The 19,737-nt window shown below is 42.0% G+C and overlaps 1 protein-coding gene across 1 annotated transcript in view; it reads right to left on the reverse strand.

The window, feature by feature from the left end:
• SMYD3 (SET and MYND domain containing 3) overlaps nt 1-19,737 on the reverse strand; it is a 735,177-nt gene that overhangs the window by 348,664 nt on the left and 366,776 nt on the right. Inside the window, exon 8 of the mRNA XM_011955728.1 lies at nt 19,143-19,167. Within this exon, the coding sequence (XP_011811118.1) occupies nt 19,143-19,167 (25 nt within the window). The remainder of the gene's footprint in view (nt 1-19,142; nt 19,168-19,737) is intronic.

Genomic DNA, 19,737 nt, shown 5'->3' on the forward strand with positions numbered 1-19,737 from the left:
GTGAATAAACAGTTCTCTAAGTTATTAGTGAAGGGACAGCAACAGTCGACCATTTTATCTACCCATCTGCTTCTCTGTGGCAACAAACTGATTTCCATGGGACACGTGAATAAAGCAAGGCTGTCTGTCCAAAAGAAGTAGAACTATGTCCTCAATAGGCAACGGAACAATGACTGAAACTGAGTCCTAGTGCTGTCACCAATATCCCGAACAATCCAGCTTTAATCCCAAAAAAGGTGCAAATACAATTTAAGACTAGTTTGGATTGGGTCCCAATGGGGCTAAGAGAAACGACTGATTGTTGAACACTGGATTCCCTGACAACTGGAGAGAAAAAATTAAAATTCCAACATGATGATGTTAATAATAATTTCATCTGCAGCACCATTCAGGAAGCTGATTAGATGATCGTAATGGGTGATTTAAAGTGAAAGGGAAAAGCACCCTTGGCATAATTTAATAAGATCTTCAGACTGAAGCATATTGAAGGGTTTCACGAAAGACCTTCTCATGGCCTTTTAATAGCTCTTTCCAATTGCAATTAACTTGTTAAATGCCAATTCTCATTACCTCCTCAGAAATCCAAAGGCAGCCCTTTCTGATTAAATCATTAAATAACTGTTAACAGCACAATGACTAGTAGGTATTTATGGACAGCCCAGCACTGATACGCAGCTTTCAGTTCTCCATGCCAAGAGAAAAACTGGAGTGGGTGATTTAAAATCATAGTAAATTCTATTCATCTTCGGAATGTGCTAGGTTATATTTACCTAACATAGTCACCCTTCTTAATTGTTTTACTGGCACTAGTATTTAGATTAGGAAGACAGGCATGGCAGCTCATGCCGCTAGTCCCAGCTACTCTAGAGGCTGAGGTAAGAGGATCCCTTGAGTCCAGGAGTTCAAGGCTGCGGTGAGCTACGGTGGCACCATTGCACTCTAGCCTGGTGACACAGCAAGACCTCAACTAAAAAAAAAAAAAAAGTTTATTTTAGATTAGTATAACCTTTTCATACTCTCAATAGACTGCAGAAATGACGATTAAAAGGGAGTTCATTTTTGTGGAAAAGCCAGGTAGGTACTGGAGAAATGGGAACACATGTCAACTGTGACCTGCCACTGCCTGGCAGCATGATGAGTCCAATGGCCCCACTCAGGAGTCACTCAAAGGCCTGTGGACGTCTCCACCCAACAGGCAATGGCTATGTCAACCCATACCAAAGCTCACTTTTTCCACAGATCTACCTGCAACCTTTGCTTCCCCTCCTCCCTGACTGCTTGCTGACCCCCAGGACTGGACAAACCTGGCTCAAGAGACCAGGGTTCTGGTTCAAAGTTCAAGCTTGTCACCATCCTCCCAAGACAGAAGACATTCACTGAAGAGCTGGAAAAGGTCAGCTCTGCCACGTCCTCTTTCCTGTTGCACTTTTATTTCTTGTATTCCTGAGCATCCTGGGACAGCGCTCCTCTGAGAAAATGAATACAACTCTCAGAGGATGATCCACAGCAACCCCAAAGCCTCCTTTGCTTACAAGTTATAGAAAGATTCCCATGAATACTCTACTCTCTATGCAACTTCTTGTCCATGCAGTCTTACCATGGAGGAGGGTATTATTATGGAGAAAAACAGACTTTGACTATTAAAAAAAAAACAAACTAAATAAAATAAAGCATAATCAACTAAAACTACCATTTAACTTATGCTGTAGGTCACTACAGCAAAGAAATGATCAAGTTTCAGTATCTTCCAGAAACTAGATAAATTGTTATAGCTTGTTTAAATGAATATATCACTAATAATATGTATTTTGAGGTTTTTTTTTTTAACAGATTAAGAAGCTTGTAATATGTGAAGTTCTGTCCACAGTTACGTGAGATGTTAGGGTTGGTTGAGCTTAAAATACTTACTTCCAATTAGAAGCAGCCAAATATAATTTTTTATGTGAGAAAATAATTGCAATGCTAGCATGACCCTTTATTTTCCTAGGGCTAAAGTCAGAAAACAGAAACAAATATAAAAGTATCACATTCATATCAATGGCTTAGTGAAGACAGGACATTGTTCTTTAAATGCTGCTTAAAATGCTCCCAGACTATGCCCATTTATCTGCACCTCTTCCAACAGAGTGTCTGGCACAAAATGGATGTTCCTTTAATCTCTGCCAATCCCCATCCACATCTTTCAACTGGTAGGAATTTCCCATACTAAATGCTACCTGCAGTATTTTTACTATACTCTCAATCATCATGGTACTTAAAAGCTTAGTTCATAACTGTCTTTTTATACCTTAAAAAATATAGCTTATGTAAATTTTATAAAAATCATTTAATTGTACACTGAAAATGGTATTTTATGGCATGTAAATTATGTTCATATGTGGTTAGGTTCTTGTTCTCAAGTTATTTCATTTTGCTTCTTTTTCCTTAAAATTTATTCAACACAAAAGTTCAAGGATGAAAAGATTCCCTCTTTTTCTTTAACATCTTTTCACTCTTCCCGGTAGGGAAGCGTAAGATAAACATTAAGTGACACATAAATTGCCTTATTCTGTCTTTTGAGCTCAATGCCCTGAAAGCAGCCCAACCTTCTACCTTTTATGTTTGTTGGTAAATTTTAACTGAGGAATTAAACAGGCTGCAGGTGTTTGAAATTCTCTTTGTTCGGCCTATGGAAATACCTCCATTATCCGTTTTAACAATCTATTCCGAAATGATGATTCCCAAAGTTCCATCCGGCTCTGATTTCTCCACAGATCTTTGCATCTGAGTACATAACTGCCTGCTGAAGACCTCCAGGCACCTCGTATGGTTTCTAGAGCTGAACTCATCATCCTTCTTCCCAGCACGCACAGGCTCTCAGCGATGCTTCCACTATCTACGTAGCTCAAGCTTGAACCTGCGTCACCTTGAATTCCTTGCCTCTCTCCTACTCTCTGGCTTGAATCCACCTTGATGTCCTACCAATCTTACCTTCTAACTATTTATTAACTCTTTAGTCTGTCCCCACTATTACTGCTCTAGTTCAGATTCCAAATATTTCTCACCCGAACCACTGCACTGCCTCTCAGGTGTCTCCCTCATTCTCTACATCTCAGATCCCCTTCTCCATAATGGCCAGTACAATCCCACTAAGCCTCCATTTGGTCGGTTAACTCCTCCACTTAAACCCTTCAGTGACTCTTCCTCTCTTTCTCACTCAACCACAAATTCTCACACGTCCTATAGAACCCAGCCTCTGAGAATCTGGCCCCACCCATCTCTTCCTCTAAACCCTACAATCCCTGCTTGGAATGTCTCTCGCTTTCACCGGCTAGCACATTCTCATCTCTGAACAGTATTCTAGGCCAGACATGGTGACTCACACCTGTAATCCCAGTGCTTTGGGAGGCTGAGGCGGGAGGACTGCTTGAGGCCATGAGTTGCAGACTGGCTTGGCCAACAAAGTGAGACCTCATCTCCCAAAAAAAAAAAATATTAATCCTACTTCGGAGCCTGAGGTGGTATTAAACCCAAGTGTTTAAAGCTGCAGTGAACTATGATCATACAAGTGCATCCCGGTCTGGGTAACAGAAGGGGACCCTGGGTAAAAGAACAAAAACTATTCTCCTCCAGTGGCTTTCATGGCCTCACACTCTCAGCAAGATTTGCTAATTTTGCTACAGCTCCTGTAAGCCTACCTACCCTGACCACATTTCTGTATTTAAGTGCCCGGCCTCCACTTTAGCACGTGAGCTACCTGACGGCAGGATTTTCTATCCCCAGCTGATAATACAATGATTCGCACACGGTAAGCTGTCAATAAATATTGAAGAATGAACAAATGAATATAGAGAGTTCAAACATGAGGACTAAAGGTCTGTATCAGAAAATTGTATCAGGATTCTAGCTGTTAAAATATAGAAGACTCCATCACATTCCCCAAGACCGATTTATATTTTTCCACTGTCCTTAACTGTAATTCTTACTCTCTCATTCCTGACATCATGTTGATTATTTTGAGAATATTAAGGCTATCGAGAGTGATGCTTCTCTCTCCTCTTGGATGCAAAAATTATCTGTATCTTCATCCACAAGAAAACATGTCCCTCCTTGTGATTCAGTTTGTCCATGGCAAAAAAAAAAAAAAGCTCGTGCTCCTCACCTGGCCCCTCTCTCTTCCCAAACCCACTCATTTACTTTCACCTCTGAGACAGTCCTTAGATTTATTCCCTCCTCTACATTCCCAGAGCCACTGCTATAGTTGAGGTCCTTATCATCTCTCATTTAGACTATTTTGACAACCTCTTAACTAACCTCTCCTCCTCTAGTCTCTCCCTTTAAGTAACCCACTTTTTATGCACCTGGGCTCTAACCAAAACTGATCATGCCTTAAAATCTTCTCATGTGAATAAGAAAAAGCTCAAAATTATTAGTGTGAAAATCAAAGCCTTATACTGTCTTGCTTCATTCTACCTTTCTAACCTCACCTCCCTGGGTGCATTCTAGAACAAGCCACTCTGCTGATTGCTTCTCAGCAGGCCGCTGTGTGCTGTCTCTCTTCACTTGTGCTCATGCTTTTTTCCTTTGACTTTATCCCTCTTTCACCCCAAAAACTCCCTACTCATCCTTCAAGAAAACCTCATTCCAGGCCGGGCGCGGTGGCTCACACCTGTCATCCCAGCACTTTGGTAGGCCAAGGCGGGTGGATCACGAGGTCAGGAGATCGAGACCATCCTGGCTAACACGGTGAAACCCCGTCTCTACCAAAAATACAAAAAAATGAGCCGGGCGAGGTGGCGGCGCCTGTAGTCCCAGCTACTCGGGAGGCTGAGGCAGGAGAATGGCGTGAACCCGGGAGGCGGAGCTTGCAGTGAGCCGAGATCGCGCCACTCACTCCAGCCTGGGCGACAGAGCGAGACTCCGTCTCAAAAAAATAAAAAATAAAGCAAAGGGAGTAAAATAAGAAACTCCAGTGTACCAGAACCAGTTTCCTCCTGTCTACCTTCCACATTTGCTTGAGACCTTTCCTCTCCATGATAAAAAAAAAAAAAAAAAAAAATTATAGATTCAGTTGAAACCACCTCTATGTCCTTCCCCAACCCTTGTGTTCCCCCTCCCGCTCCTATATCATTTTTAAAATAGGCTAGTGTCAAAGGAAAAGCACAGCTTTTTTATCGCTTAAAAGCTCGTTTTTAATCAGGACTACAGCAATAGGGGGAAAGAGATCTCCATCAAGACCGCAGGCTGAATTCCAAATCCAGCATGGGCAGGTGGGAATTTACAACCAAAGGGCAGGGTGGCAGTCGGTGCCTAAAAAATTATTAAGAGGCCAAATCACAGGTGAGGGGAGACTCTGGCTACACCATCCTAACAGGATTCTTGCGAAGACAGGCCAAGATGACCAGACATCTCCCGAGGGAGGATGAGGAACCCGATTAGACACTGAGAGTGATCAGATATGAAGCACTGGGGTCCTGGCTGAATTGACTTAGCAGGGTTCTTGCTGAAATGAGATTCTCCAAGGAAGCACACAGACGGGCCCCGGTGGGGACAGAGTTCAGGAACCTGACTAAAGTTTAGAAAAGCAGAGAATCTTTGTCAGCACCAAATCCTGTTTAGGAGTATGAAATTTTCCTGTGGAGGATTAGGGTAATGTTTTCTTTCACCAAAAAACACTAAAAATGAACAATGATCAATGCTGTTGTGCAGACTCTAGTCTGCTAAATATTATGTGAAAAGGTGCTGTGCCCCCTTGTCTTCGACCCTTTCAGCCATAAGTCATACAACTCAAACCCTGAGCTCCAAGTGAAAGGCCCTCGCTGCCCCACGCTGTAGAGGGAGAAACACCTTACTGAAATGTCTGCGAGTTGGAAAGAAAGGCTAAAGAGCGTGCTGCATGGCTGCAGAAAGAATAACACAGACAGCGGATTTATTACTGATAACACAGACTAAGAACAATGCGCTGATGAGATTTCACTAAAAAGATGCTTATTCCAATGTTAGAGGTTACCTCGGCAAAGACACACAGAGAAAAGAAATGCCCGAAATGCCAGGTGCCAAGTAATGGGCTTTCCGTGGTTAATCAAATGGGCACTGCAATGCCAACATGCCTCCTGAAACTCAAACCCTCAATTTTTGCATTGCTGCCAACTCATTTCCAAAACATCCACTGCTAATCAAACTTGTTTGGCTGCCTCCTTATCGAAACTTTACAAAACTTTAATTTCAGCCTCATGAGCCCTGCAGCTGTAAATGAATTGAATAAAATTTACAAACATTACGCAGTCAGATAAAGCACTTTCAAAGTCTTCGCCCTGTTCAGTTGACTTGGCTGCCTCGCACACCGGTTTTGCTTGACATGAGTTCAGAGCCCCTGGAAACCTTCCTAATCCTACTCTCCAGGCCTTGTGCCTATTCATGGAGCCATGTTAACCCACAGCCGGAAAATTAATACACCTCAGATGGGTTTAAGCACTCAAAATACTCCTGATACTTCTTGCCATTCATCACATTGCAGACGTCCTTTGCCATAGGAGAACCCTCCTCAAAAGGCCACAACAGCAGCAGATAAAATCCCTGAGGTTATAAGCATACAACAAAATGTCTCCTTTAAGATTACTGCCGTCGGAAGCCAGGAATTCTATTTGCTGAAGGTGCAATCGCTTATGCCTTAGTTTATTTTTTAGTATTTTATTTTATTTATTTATTTTTGAGATGGAGTCTCACTCTGTCGCCCAGGCTGGAGTGCAGTGGTGCGATCTCCGCTCACTGCAAGCTCCGCCTCCTGAGTTCACGCCATTCTCCTGCCTCAGCCTCCTGAGTAGCTGGGACTACAGGTGCCCGCCACCACACCCAGCTAATTTTTTGTATTTTTAGTAGAGATGCAGTTTCACCGTGTTAGCCAGGATGGTCTCGATCTCCTGACCTCACGATCCGCCTGGCTCAGCCTCAAAACTGATTTCTGAACTTACCTATTTCTCAAAGACGGTGCAAAATTATCATGATTTTTAAACAGCAAGGTGAGTAAACTGATTGCCTCTGTATCTGCCAACTGTACAGATGAGTCAGCTAATCGGTGGTTAAATACACCACACTGACAGAGAAGAGAGAGAAGACCGTTAACTTTCCGAAATGAGAAGTCCTAATATACTGAGGTGCATTACATCACTTAGGATTTCCGTAGTTATGAAAGAAGAATTGAAACGTCTTCCCTCTGGTGGGTTTTCACAGCACAACTGCCACCGCTTCCAGCTGAGGTCTAGTCTCTTACCTTCCCTTCGCGTCCATTTTATCAGCATCTGGAAGCCCTCTGGCCTCTGTGGAGCCACGGGGGCAATGGAGGCAGTTTCAAAGCTTCTGTCTTATGTCAGAAAACCTGGGTCTAAAACAACCTCTGACATAAACTACTAAGGGACTTGTATAGATTCCTCAAACTCCGCGAAACACTGCTCTCAACAGCAAAGTGAGGGGAAAAACAGTTCTCAAGTGGCGTTGGTATGAATCAAAATAAGAGAAAGTAATACAAGGGCTGGGCACACAATAGGCTCTGAAAACGAATTGTGAAATGGAAATGTATCTATTTTTCCTTTCTTTAGAAAACAAACAGAAAATGGAACCAACATATCTCACTGCAGATTGCTCTTTAAATATGTGACCTTATACCAAAAGCATATAAGTTCACAAAGAGATTATTTTTATAATTTAATCACAGAAAAGACTAGAATATTAGGTAGTCGGTGGCTACAGAAGGGACTGCTCCCCACTCAAGCCAGGAATGGATAGAGTAAGTCCTTGAAATAAATGCTCAGGACTTCCCTTAGTAATTCTGGACAGTGGGGAAATTAGCTCACTCAAAAAAAAGTTTATTAAATAAATAAAATCCCAGCGCTTGCCTCTTTAGACAAACACCAGATGGAAACAATACGAAAGATTGCTAATGCTTTGGCAAAGGAATCACTCTTCCAAATAAGCCCACCAGACCTCCAGCTGTGACGATGCCATAGGAACCCCTGTGGCAATTATTAGTGTATTTAACTCAAGACCAGAAACATGACACTAATTTTTAAAGACCCCAAAACTTCCATATAAATAAATCTAGAAAGGAATTACTGTTTACACCACAGAGCCACAGGTTCAAAGAGCCAAACTTAAAGAAGAAAAAACATATATGTATAGATCTACTGCATCGTATAATCTCTGAACAATAAGAACTTTATTGAGTTGTCACTAAGGAAAGAACAAAATCTAAGATTAAAGAAGAAAAAACATACATGTATATATCCACTTCATCATGTAATCTCTGAACAATAAGAACTTTATTGAGTTGTCACTAAGAACAAAATCTAAGATTAAAGAAGAAAAAACATACATGTACATATCTACTTCATCGTGTAATCTCTGAACAATAAGAACTTCATTGAGGTGTCACTAAGGAAAGAACAAAATCTAAGATGGGTAGTTTCTGGAAAATGAGAGCCCAGAGAAACTTGACCATAAAATGAAAATTATAATGGACTTACAGAGCTGGTCTTCTTTGGGTTAAGAAACTAACGTCTTCTTGTGCAAAGGAAGAATTCAAAAGAGGAATTCTTATATAGATGACTCATGTATCCATCTAACCTCTACCAAGCACCTATTACATAACTTAGCCCCGTGTCAGGTGCTGTGGAATAAGGAGAACCATTAAAACTTATCTCTGACCTCAAGAAGTTTCTAGTTCAGGGAAGTGACTGACAATCATAATACCAAGGCATAAGTGCTATGCCAAAGAGGGTCACGGGTTACGCTAAGAATACAGGTATCACATAGTAAAATTACCGTACTTAAAATCTCAGCAAAGAGATTATACTCTCATACAGTTAATGTTATCAACATCCATCCAGTCTCTCAAGCTCACCCTCTTCAACAATCTTTGCTTTACTGAGTTCTGGGTGGACCACTTAAATATCACACCAATTGATTCTGACATCACAATCACTGCCTGCTTCCTAAAACTTGCCATCCACCGTCTATCATAAATGCTTCCCAATCAGTGTCCCCATTCTTCATTCTACTCACCGCTTAGTTACTAGAAAATTTTTCTCAACCATGAATCTGACTTCACTCCCTTTCTTGAAAACCTCCTGTAGTTCCTGTTGGGTACAGGATAAAGATCAGACAACTTAGTATAGCCCAGCTCAGTCCAGCTAGCAAAGCAAACACCAGCTTTATTCCCTGCAAGCAACCTAAGACAAAGACAACCACACTAAACTCAGTATTAGCAGACCACCGTCCTCCCTGAGGCCTCCACTGCTTTGCACACACTCTTTCTCAGAAGGTCCTTTCCCCTCCTCCTGTTGGTGCAGCCAATTCTTTCTATTCCTTCGAATGCACCATCTTCTGTGTAGTCTTCTTTGACTCTAGGTAGGGTTACATTTTTGCGCAAGCAAGCTGAGCTGTGTCCTGGCTCCCCGCTGCAAGACAGACAGATCTGGTGCTCTCTCTCTTTCTTTGGGCACAAGCACGCCTGTACAGTGTGACCAGGGCAATTATACCTTTTATAGACAATAGTGGCAAAGAGCCAAGTGATGGCACTCCCATGTTATGGCTACATAGCTGTGTTTACTTTGTACATGGAGTTGTGCACCTGCGCTACAGACTCGCTGAGTCACCCCAGAAGTTCACTGCAGCCTATCCTGTCTGGCTGCAGTGCAGCCATGTTCCTTACACCTACTAATTCAAAAGTACTGTAATTCCATTTTAAGGCTTCTAAACCATGAACATTAATATAATTTAGGATTTTAGATATTTCTCATTTAAACTTAGGAGCAAACTCTGCATTAGGACATTTCTCCTTTCATTGTCCATAAGATAAATCACCAAATCTTTGCACAAAGAGAAACAAATATAAACTACGTCAGAAATAACAGGTGAGCCTTACTAAGGACGCTGACCCATGCCTAACATCTTAGTATAGCATATGCATATATATCAAAAACATGCTGTGGGCTTTCATACCCTTATGATAGCTCATTGTAAGTTTCATCCCCCAAAGAAGGCAACTTACATACTTACGTTTTTCTAAATAGAATCCAGGTGTTTTCACCAGTGATGCTCTCCAAGGGATGCCATCATAGTAATCAGTCTTGCCACTGCCAACTTCAGTTCTACTAAATTTAATGCCCTCTTATTTTGACTCAGGAATAAATTATCTCAATGGCTACTTACAAGGTCCACCATAGCAGGAAAAAAAAGCCACATTGAGCAAGCAGTGGTCCTTTCCATGCTATACAAGCAAGAAATGTTTATGAAGATAGACTTGAGTGCAGTCTAAAGAATCTTTTGCTTTGCCTTAACACTCTACTTTGGAATATCCTTGCTCAAAAAGAAGTCTGCTCAAGGTGTGTATCTTTCCTTTTTCTAAGCCCTTTGGCCTCAGGAGGACTGGTTTCATTCATGTGGTCATGTTTTTGCACAGCTTAAGACTAAACTGTATGATCCTTCCTTCTGGGCTCCTACAAGGGCATGCCAAAGTCCCCTCAAATCACCAAAACAGTGCACATCCCCTTTGCATCCCACAGCATTCTGCCAGTGTATGTAACACCACAGTGACAGCTCTCTGGAGTGGAACAGTGAGACTGCTTTTTCCCAGAATGCTTCACCAGGTGAGGTAAACGGTATAGGCAGCACTAGGTCTGCTCAGTCTACGGCTCATACAAGACCTTGCTTATGACAGACTTCAAGAGCTGCCTATTAGCCAGCTGTTAATTCATACAAAGTACACGGAAATTCTTTCTGGAGCAATATTATTTGTTTTACATTATACTTAACCTTGAAAAGGTTAGTTTTTCAATGGGAGATGATTATCCTGGATAGATACACACCCCCTACAAACATGAAACTGGCAAATTCACTAAATATTTCTCAAGAGCCACCAAGCTAGCAAAAGTAGCAACTAAATAAGATTATATACTCTGCCCCTCAGAGCATCCTTCTTAATGCTGAAGTGTTTAATTCATAGAATGACTGACTTATTTTCAATAGAGTAAGGCTGTATTGCATATTATAACTCTCTCCAAATCTATACTTATGAACTAATCCTTCAAAAGGTAAGATCAATTACCACACAGAAGGAGAAGCATCCATTTTCTTGAAGCTGTCAAAATTTGAGCTGTCTCCCCTAGGATTTCTGCTGACAGTTGCGAAAAAATTCAGTATCTGTCAATTTTGGAAGAAATTTAGAAGTGGTAAAATGTTCTTATACATCTATGTTAAAATTTCAGTATAATTATTGTATATTTGGATTACTTTATTTGCTTTCCTCCAAATCATTTATTTACTAAATTCTCCTAAATTAGCTTAATAATTAGGTTTCCTTCAGGAGAAATCTGTTGGTTATACACATAAATTGCTAACAAAAAAGGGATCAGAGCTAAATGGATCCACTTTTTCCTCCTTCATATACTATAATACAAGGCTACTGAAGAATTTACAGTGTGAATAATGTGTATTTTGAAACCCAAGCTTAGAATAGTAGTATTTTGTTTCACTATCAAAAGACAAAGCAAAAAAATAAAAAATAGGCTACACTAATGTACTTTTAAAAATATACCTGGAAAAGAAAGGAAACCATTTCATTTAATGCTGTCTTACAGAACAGAAATGCCAATGTATTTTTACAGAAATAATTCAGCATCTTGAAGTATAAGTAAAAACACTAATGAAGACCAGACTTTGTAGAGTTATTTCAAACAAATAGAATAAATTCAGGTGGGGCACACTGGCTCACACCTGTAATCCCAGCACTTTGGGAGGCCATGGCAGGCGGATCATGAGGCCAGGAGTTCGAGACCAGTCTGACCAACATGGTGAAACCCCGTCTCTACTAAAAATACAAAAAAAATAGCCAGGTGTGGTGGTATGAGCCTGTAATCCCAGCTACTAAGGAGGCTGAGGCAGGAGAATCGCTTGAACCCAGGAGGCAGAGGTTGCAGTGAGCCGAGATGGTGCCATGCATTCCAGCCTGGACAACAGAGTGAGACTCCATCTCAAAAAAAAAAAAAGAATAAATTTAATAAAAAGAGACTACCCCCATTGTTTCCACTAAAATTGCTGCCAAGGGAAATATACACTTTAAGGATCAAGGTTTAGAATTGCTTTTCACCTATTAGAATAAAATCTATCAGCAATCTGAAGAAACATAAATAATCAGCGAATTCTAGTCAGACGGCTACAAACTAGGTAAATTACTAAAACGTGTCACATGAGGATAAAGTTAGTCTTGGTAAGAAGAAATGTTTAAAATAATTTTTTTTCTTAGATGTTTGCTGACAGATAAAACGGAGAACTTCATTTTCACCAAGTAATCCAAAGTATAAAAAGGCATCAGTATAGTGCTGCATTGCTTTTGTTACAACGGTACAGGGAGGAAAAGAGAATATCTTCTAAAAGTCCTCAAATGGAAAAGCCACAGTTTCTCACATCGTATTATCACTTTCTAGTTACATAGTACTTGTTTCTCCCACAGACAATGAAGTTCCTGTCGACAGAAATGTCTGCTTCCTGCTTATCCCGTATCTCAGCATCTGAATGGTCATGACTGGAACGCAGGCCGACTTTACAAGCATGGCAATTGACAATCTCACACTCAAATCTTTTAGAAAAAGAGTCTGGGCAACAATAAAAGTATCTGCTGAGAAATGACCACCTCCCTCTACTCTTTTGCAGGCTTCCCATTCTGTGCTGAGTCACCCTCAGGAGGCCTAAGTGTGGCCATCCTCTCAGCACTCCCTGCAAACCTATTTAAGAATCCACAAAAGAAGGAGAAGACCACCAGGCAGATTGGTGATGATATTTCTTGGGGAGGCTGTGCGGTTTTTCAGAGTGAAGCCTACAGCTTAGATTTTCAGCACTAACAGAACTCCATTATCAGGGGGAGGGAAAAGTACTAATTTCAGATGGGGTCTGACCGGGGACAGTTGGAAGAATTTATACAGAGGCACTTCAGTGACCAGCCAGGATGTAATAATGGAAATTGGATTTACCCCTCCATGTGTTAACACCAACATCCAGTTCATGATACTGAACAAGAACAGCAGTCGCTAAGAGACTGGGAAATAAACACAAGGACCGCTCCAGTTTATTAAGAAAGTTTCCAGAACACGGTGAAGGTAGGTAGCGTGGAGTCCTGACAGGGTCTGTTAGCAACCACAAGGGAGAGGCCGGCCCCAGATCGGGGAGAACAACTGTTCTGAGCGACAGCTAATCACAAACAACCTGCTTGTGTAACATCCTGTTCCCAAATACCTTGCTCTGCATATACCCCAGCAGTATAACCCTCTCTGCACATAACCCCTCCACATGGCCCTAGAAAACTGCCTTTCAGCCCCTGCCTCTGGGCAGACAGCCTCTTCTCTGCTGTGCTGGCCATTGCTTCCTTGCAACCGACTTTCCCGCTAATAAACTTGTTTTTGTTTTTGTTGTTGTTGTTGAGATGGAGTCTCACTCTGTCGCCAGGCTGGCGTGCAGTGGAGTGCAGTACTCGGCTCACTGCAACCTCGGCCTACCAGGTTCAAGCGATTCTTGTGCCTCAGCTTCCCGAGTAGCGGGGATTACAGGCGTGTGCTACCACGCCCGGCTACCTTTTGTATTTTTAGTAGAGACAGGGTTTCACCATGTTGGCCAGGCTGGTCTGGAACTCCTGACTTCGTGATTCACCCACCTCGGCCTCCCAAAGTGCTGGGATTACAGACGTGAGCCACTGCACGTGGCCTAAACTTGGTTTTAACTCACATCTGTTTCAGTCAATTATTTTACTACCCGTGAAGCCAGCCTTAGCTGGTCACACTCACAACAGGAAGAAGCCAGGTGGAGCCTGAAGGAGTCCCTGAGTTAAGGTGACAAAGTTGAGAGTATATGGAGACCAAAAAAGGCTAGAGTTTACAGGTATTCTGACCTGTAAGAGAGGAAAGAACTGCACAGGGAGAGAAATCAACAAACCTGCAGAAGGTTAACCTTAAATATTTCACGGAGTACTAACCAGCACATGCACAGGAAGACACTGCCTGAAGCTGGGATAGGACCAACTGAAACAGTTAGAGGTAACAGTAGCAGGTGCCCAGGTAAGGCCAGGAATAGTGCCCGCTCCTATCCACCAGAGTAGAAAACCTCAAGGTTCAAGGGGTATTGAATAGAAGACCCAAAGAGCCTTGCCTCACTGACTGGCCCTACACTAAATACTGCTCCGGTCCCACCTAAGAAAGGTTAAAAGCACGGTCCCTTCCCCCACACACACTAAACAAAACTGTTTCCAAGTAACTTCACTGTGTTACAGGGGGAAAAAAAAGCTCAAGAATAATTGCAGGGATACAAAATTAGCGAGTACCCAAAAAGATGAAATAACAACATCTGGCATTCAGTCAAAAGTTACAGCTTCAAGAGGACAAATAATGTGCAGGGAAAGAGCAGTACGGGTTCACTAGGCAGCGGTGCATTTTCACTGGACAGTTGTCCCCAGTATCATAGATGAGGTCACAGATGACAGGAAAAAAAAATATATTTCTTGAAGAAATCAGACCCATTACTTTTATACAACTGGCACTCATCCAATAACAACTACCATACAGAGAGAGAATGAGATGACTCGTACTGGAAAGAGATAAGAATAGATAAGCCACTAAGTACTTTCAGTAAGAATTAACTGTAATCCTGGCCGCGTGTGGTGGCTCACACCTGTAATCCCAGCACGTTGGGAGGCCAAGGCAGGCAGATCACCTGAGGTCAGGAGTTCGAGACCAGCCTGGCCAACATGGTGAAACCCTGTCTCTACTAAAAATACAAAAATTGGCTGGGTGTGGTGGCGCATGCCTGTAATCCCAACTACTTGGGAGGCTGAGGTACAAGAATCACTTGAACCTGGGAGGCAGAGGTTGCAGTGAGCCAAGATCACGCCACTGCACTCCAGCCTGGGCAACAAGAGCGAAACTCTGTCTAAAAAAGAAAAAAAAAAAAAAGAATTAAGTGTAATCCTATACCTCAAGCACCCTGAGATGGACACACACACACACACACATTTTCTGCTAATACTATGCCATGCTATAAATCCTTACCAGTAAACACTTCACTTCTCACTTTGTAAATCACATTGAGGAGGTTTCTTCCACAGCTCATCTTATAAAACAGGGCTATAGCAAGTCAAAAGATTAAATTTGTCAAAACATAAAACCCACATAATGGATCTGGAACAGAACTGCAGCTGTATCTTCACTGGCTGTCCTGCAGAGGAAGATACCATATAACTCAATGACTCCTTTTTTTACTTGTAAGTCAGTGAAAAGAGGCACTAGTTTCCTGTTAACCAGTAAACATCGTCCATTATCTTAAACACAGAATACATCAAAATACCAGATGGGCTTTCAGTGAGAAGCCCTCAGTTATGCTATCTTACTGTCCTTAATCACAGAAAAAGAAATATAGCATATTAATGAGAAATAGAACAGCTTTCATACATAGCAAATATAACTAGCTAGCCAGGCCCATCAACATGACTTGGCCATCGTTTACAGAAAAATAGTATTGCTTTAATTAATCACCACATTTTCAAAGGTTAAGGGCATGAAACCAGTCAAGTCAGCTTAGACCTTGTTGTTCCTTTCAACAAACGGGAAAATAGTCACAGGCAATACTTTAAAAATAAAACTAACAAAAAAATTAGACCAGTAACTGACTCCAAAACCAAAATTCAGTCAAAAGGCATTAACTCCCCTTAATTCTAACAAGAAATGAAATGGTTTTCCTTCAAAACTCTTACTCCAGTGGATAAACATATTAGAATGAACTGCAAAAACCCACTAGAGCATCCGCTTTTCTATAAACACATAGAATGTCTACTGGAAAACAAGCCCCACTGAAAGCTGTACTGAATTACGACTAATCCACTCTACACTTGCTTGTCAGATCTTAGAACAAAACATACAAATATATCCACTTCGCAATATCTGTATAAGTGGACAAGCAGAAATCCGAATCGTGTCATCCGAAAATGTTTTACAATCATTTTTAGAATTTAATAAATAAAAGATATGACTTTCCACTTTCATTTCCTTGTAGTACATGATATCGCACAGCACCTTCCACGAGAAGGAACCAGCACGGATGTGGGCTTTCTAGTTGGTTTCTCTGCTGCCCCCTTCTGCTTCAACAAAGCACAGCAGGCAGGCTACCCAGATGCCAACACCACCGCTCAGAGCCAGGTTTCACAGCATAAACACATCCAGGATGACTGACGACCTCATTTTTTAAAAGCATTTTCATATTACAATTGAAATTATTTCATGTGCTTTCTGAAATCTGATCCACGTGTCTAGATATGCAAACTCGGTAATGACAAGGCAAGGCTTCCCTCCCACTCCTGATCCCCAGTGCTCACACTCTCTCTCTCTCTCTCTCTCTCTCTCTCTCTCTCTCTCTCTCTCTCTCTCTCTCTCTCTCTTACACTTAGAAACCCACTATGTCTTGCAGGTAGTCAGAAACTTCAAGAATCTTTTATTTTAAGTTCTGGGGTACAGGTGCAGATGTGCAGGTTTGTCACACAGGAAAATGTGTACCTAAAAATTTGGTTCTTTCATTTCCAAAAACCAGTAGAATAACATTATTTCTTTGCACTGGTCAAATTACATATTCCGCCTATGACATAATTTCTTTCTGCTAGGAACATAAGAGCTAATAGTTACAATATCATGATCACCACACATAGTACAAACAGTACAGGTCCTAGGGGGCGAAGACCAATAACTGTGTAATGCTGACAGTGAACTTTTAAAGGTAAGGGACTACATGAACAATAGTGATTCTGAAAATGCTCAGAATACATTCTGAGCAAAATTCTCAGCAATGAGGTATGTAAACCTGAAATACTAAATAATTTCACAAATAATTATTTTAAATACACAACAAAGGATAAATTCAAGGTAAAAATAGTAGCTTTTAGTTTATTTTTCCAGAACTCAAATGTGAGGCCGAAAAAAGTCAAAGCAGAAAACATCATAAATGATAACTTTAAGGTTATTCAAAGGGTGGGAAATACTTTTAAAGCAGGTGAGATTTTTCCAAGCAGAAAGTGTACCAAATACTGACATCACAGAAGACAGAACTCAACTCCATTCCTCATCTCAAAAGCACAGAAGACCCTGAGAGACTCCCGAGAAGCCTACATTAAATCCCATCAGGAAGTTACACGTGCAGGTACCATGTGCAATATGGGGCACCTGCAGCCCAATGATCCAAATGAATCAAGCTAGAACCTTCACTTAACGCTTACTCAAGAACGTCAGCCATGGGAAACATTAAGCACACAAACTGTGAAGTGCTCGTTTCTGCTGGTTTCATACCCTTTCCAACAAATCCTCCATCTTCTGCCAGGGAAATCTTTATAAATCAACATGGATGAGACACCTCCACCTCCGTGCGATGGAAAATGCCAGCTAGTCTGAACTACCCATTCTCCCTTCTTCTTTGAGACTCTCCATTTTTTTTAATGTGTGCTAAAGAGAAGTGTTGTGTGAAACTTCATCGGAACTTAAACTTAAAAGGTATGAGGCAAGTGCTCTTTTTGGCTCTTCTGCCTTTCTCAGTGTAGGGGTAATGGCTGGTGCTCCAGCAGCCACTTTGAACCATGCAGGACCTTAAGGATGAAAGTCAGGTGCAGCACAAGCGAAAGAAAGATTGACATCTGAGGACCTTTTAAAGATGCTACTCCAGACCTGGAATACTTCCCTCTAGATGTCGTTTATTTTTATTTTTAATTTTATTATTTTATTTTTCCAGAGACAAGGTCTCACTCTGTTGCCCAGGCTGGAGTGCAGTAGCACAATCATAGCTCCCTGCAGCCTCAAAATCCTGGGCCAAAGCCACCCTCTCACCTCAGCTTTCCAAGGAGCTAAGACTCCAAACGCATGCCACCACGCTCGGCTGAATTTTTTTTTATTTTTGGTAGAGACAGGGTCTCGCCATGTTGCCCAAGTTGGTCTCAAACTCCTGGCCTCAAGCTCTCCTTCCACCTTCGCCTCCTTTGTGCTGTGATTACAAGCATGAGCCACCATACTCAGCCTAGACATCTTTTGTATGCTCTCCGTTGTATCTTTCCGCCCCTGTAGCTGGGTCTGTCTTACAGCTAAGTCCAAGCTGTAACTAAAACGCTAATTTTATTTTATTTTATTTTATTTTTTTGAGATGGAATCTCACTCTCTGGCCCAGGCTGGAGTGCAGTAGCACGTTCTTGGCTCACTGCAACCTCCACCTCCCGGGTTCAAGCGATTCTCCTGCCTCAGCCCCCCGAGTAGCTGAGATTACACACATGCACCACCACGCCTGGCTAATTTCTGTATTTTTAGTAGAAACAGGGTTTCACCATGTTGGCCAGGCTGATCTCGAACTCCTGTCCTCAGGTGGTCCATCCACCTCGGCCTCCCAGAGTGCTGGCATTACAGGCGTGAGTCACCATAGCTGGCCTCACACACTCACTCTTGAACAACTCTCTATCACCCATCAGAAGTTCTAAGCCCTGCCGCCTTGCCAGTTTCACCTCCTGCCACGTACAACATACACTATTTTTCTTAAGAACTCTGTTCTCTGTGTAGGTAGAGGAAAATGTTTCTTTTCTGACCCATCAGTTCATGGCTGAGGTCCCTATAACGAAAGACAGACCGACAAGAGAAAAGCATATAAGTTTATTTTAATGTAGGTTTCAAGTGATCCAGGAGCCTTTAGAAATGAAGACCCAAAGAAGCAGGGACACTGGTGTATTTTTATGCTTAGGTTTCATGAAGACCAGACAGTTATGGGGAAGTGTGATTGGACAATGGGAATATGATCTCACGGTAATAAATTGGGGGAAACTTAGCAACGCCTGTTTTGTTCACATTCTTCTTGGTATCTCTCTGTCTTTGAGGATAAGGATGTTCCCTTCTCCAGGTATAGAGTGTGCCTCTGGCATGAAGGATTTACAACTTGCTTCAGGAGATAAGGAGGAGAAGATAAGAGCGATCTTCTTGCTTCTGCTGTTTGTTCTCATGCCATATTTTGGGGTAGCATGTCCTGAACCCCATCACTTATCATGCTCCAAATTTTCATAGATGAGGGGTTTCACTGCCTGAAACCAGACCTTAATCCACCCTCTGCTGACCTACTAAATTCCTAGTCCCCCTTCCTCAACTCAAGGGTCCCTTCCTGTATAGTCTTTGCCTGGCCTCCCTTCCCCAGACCCACTGTGGCTCTCCTCTTAGTCTTCTCCTCCCTTCACAGCATCCCATTCACAGCTTCTACCTGCAGGATTCCTAAACATCTGTATATGTGTCTGTCTTCCACAAATCAATGGGCTCTTGAGTTGAGGGAGTATGCTGTGTCCAGTTCTAGATCTTCAGCACTTGGCATACTGCGAGGGTCATAACGACACTGGCTACATAGCCAGTATTTAGGGAGTATGCTGTGTCCAGTTCTGTATCTTCAGCACTTGGCATACTGTGAGGCTCATAACGACACTGGCTACATAGCCAATATTTTGATTTATAAATAACGGGCCACAGGCCAGCCAAACCTGAATGTGATTTATTCTGTGAAATCATCTCCAACCCAACCATCCCTCCTGTGTGCTTCCAGACACTCTGTGCAGACCACCGAATAATGTATTTGGGGTTAATTATGTCCACATCTGTCGCTCCTGCTAGGCCGGGAGATCCAGAAGGGTAGGGATCACCTATCACACGAGCTGGTACCCTCACCTCC

Source organism: Colobus angolensis, unplaced genomic scaffold (genome assembly GCF_000951035.1).
Source record: "Colobus angolensis palliatus isolate OR3802 unplaced genomic scaffold, Cang.pa_1.0 Scaffold40, whole genome shotgun sequence".
Classification (NCBI taxonomy): domain Eukaryota; kingdom Metazoa; phylum Chordata; class Mammalia; order Primates; family Cercopithecidae; genus Colobus; species Colobus angolensis.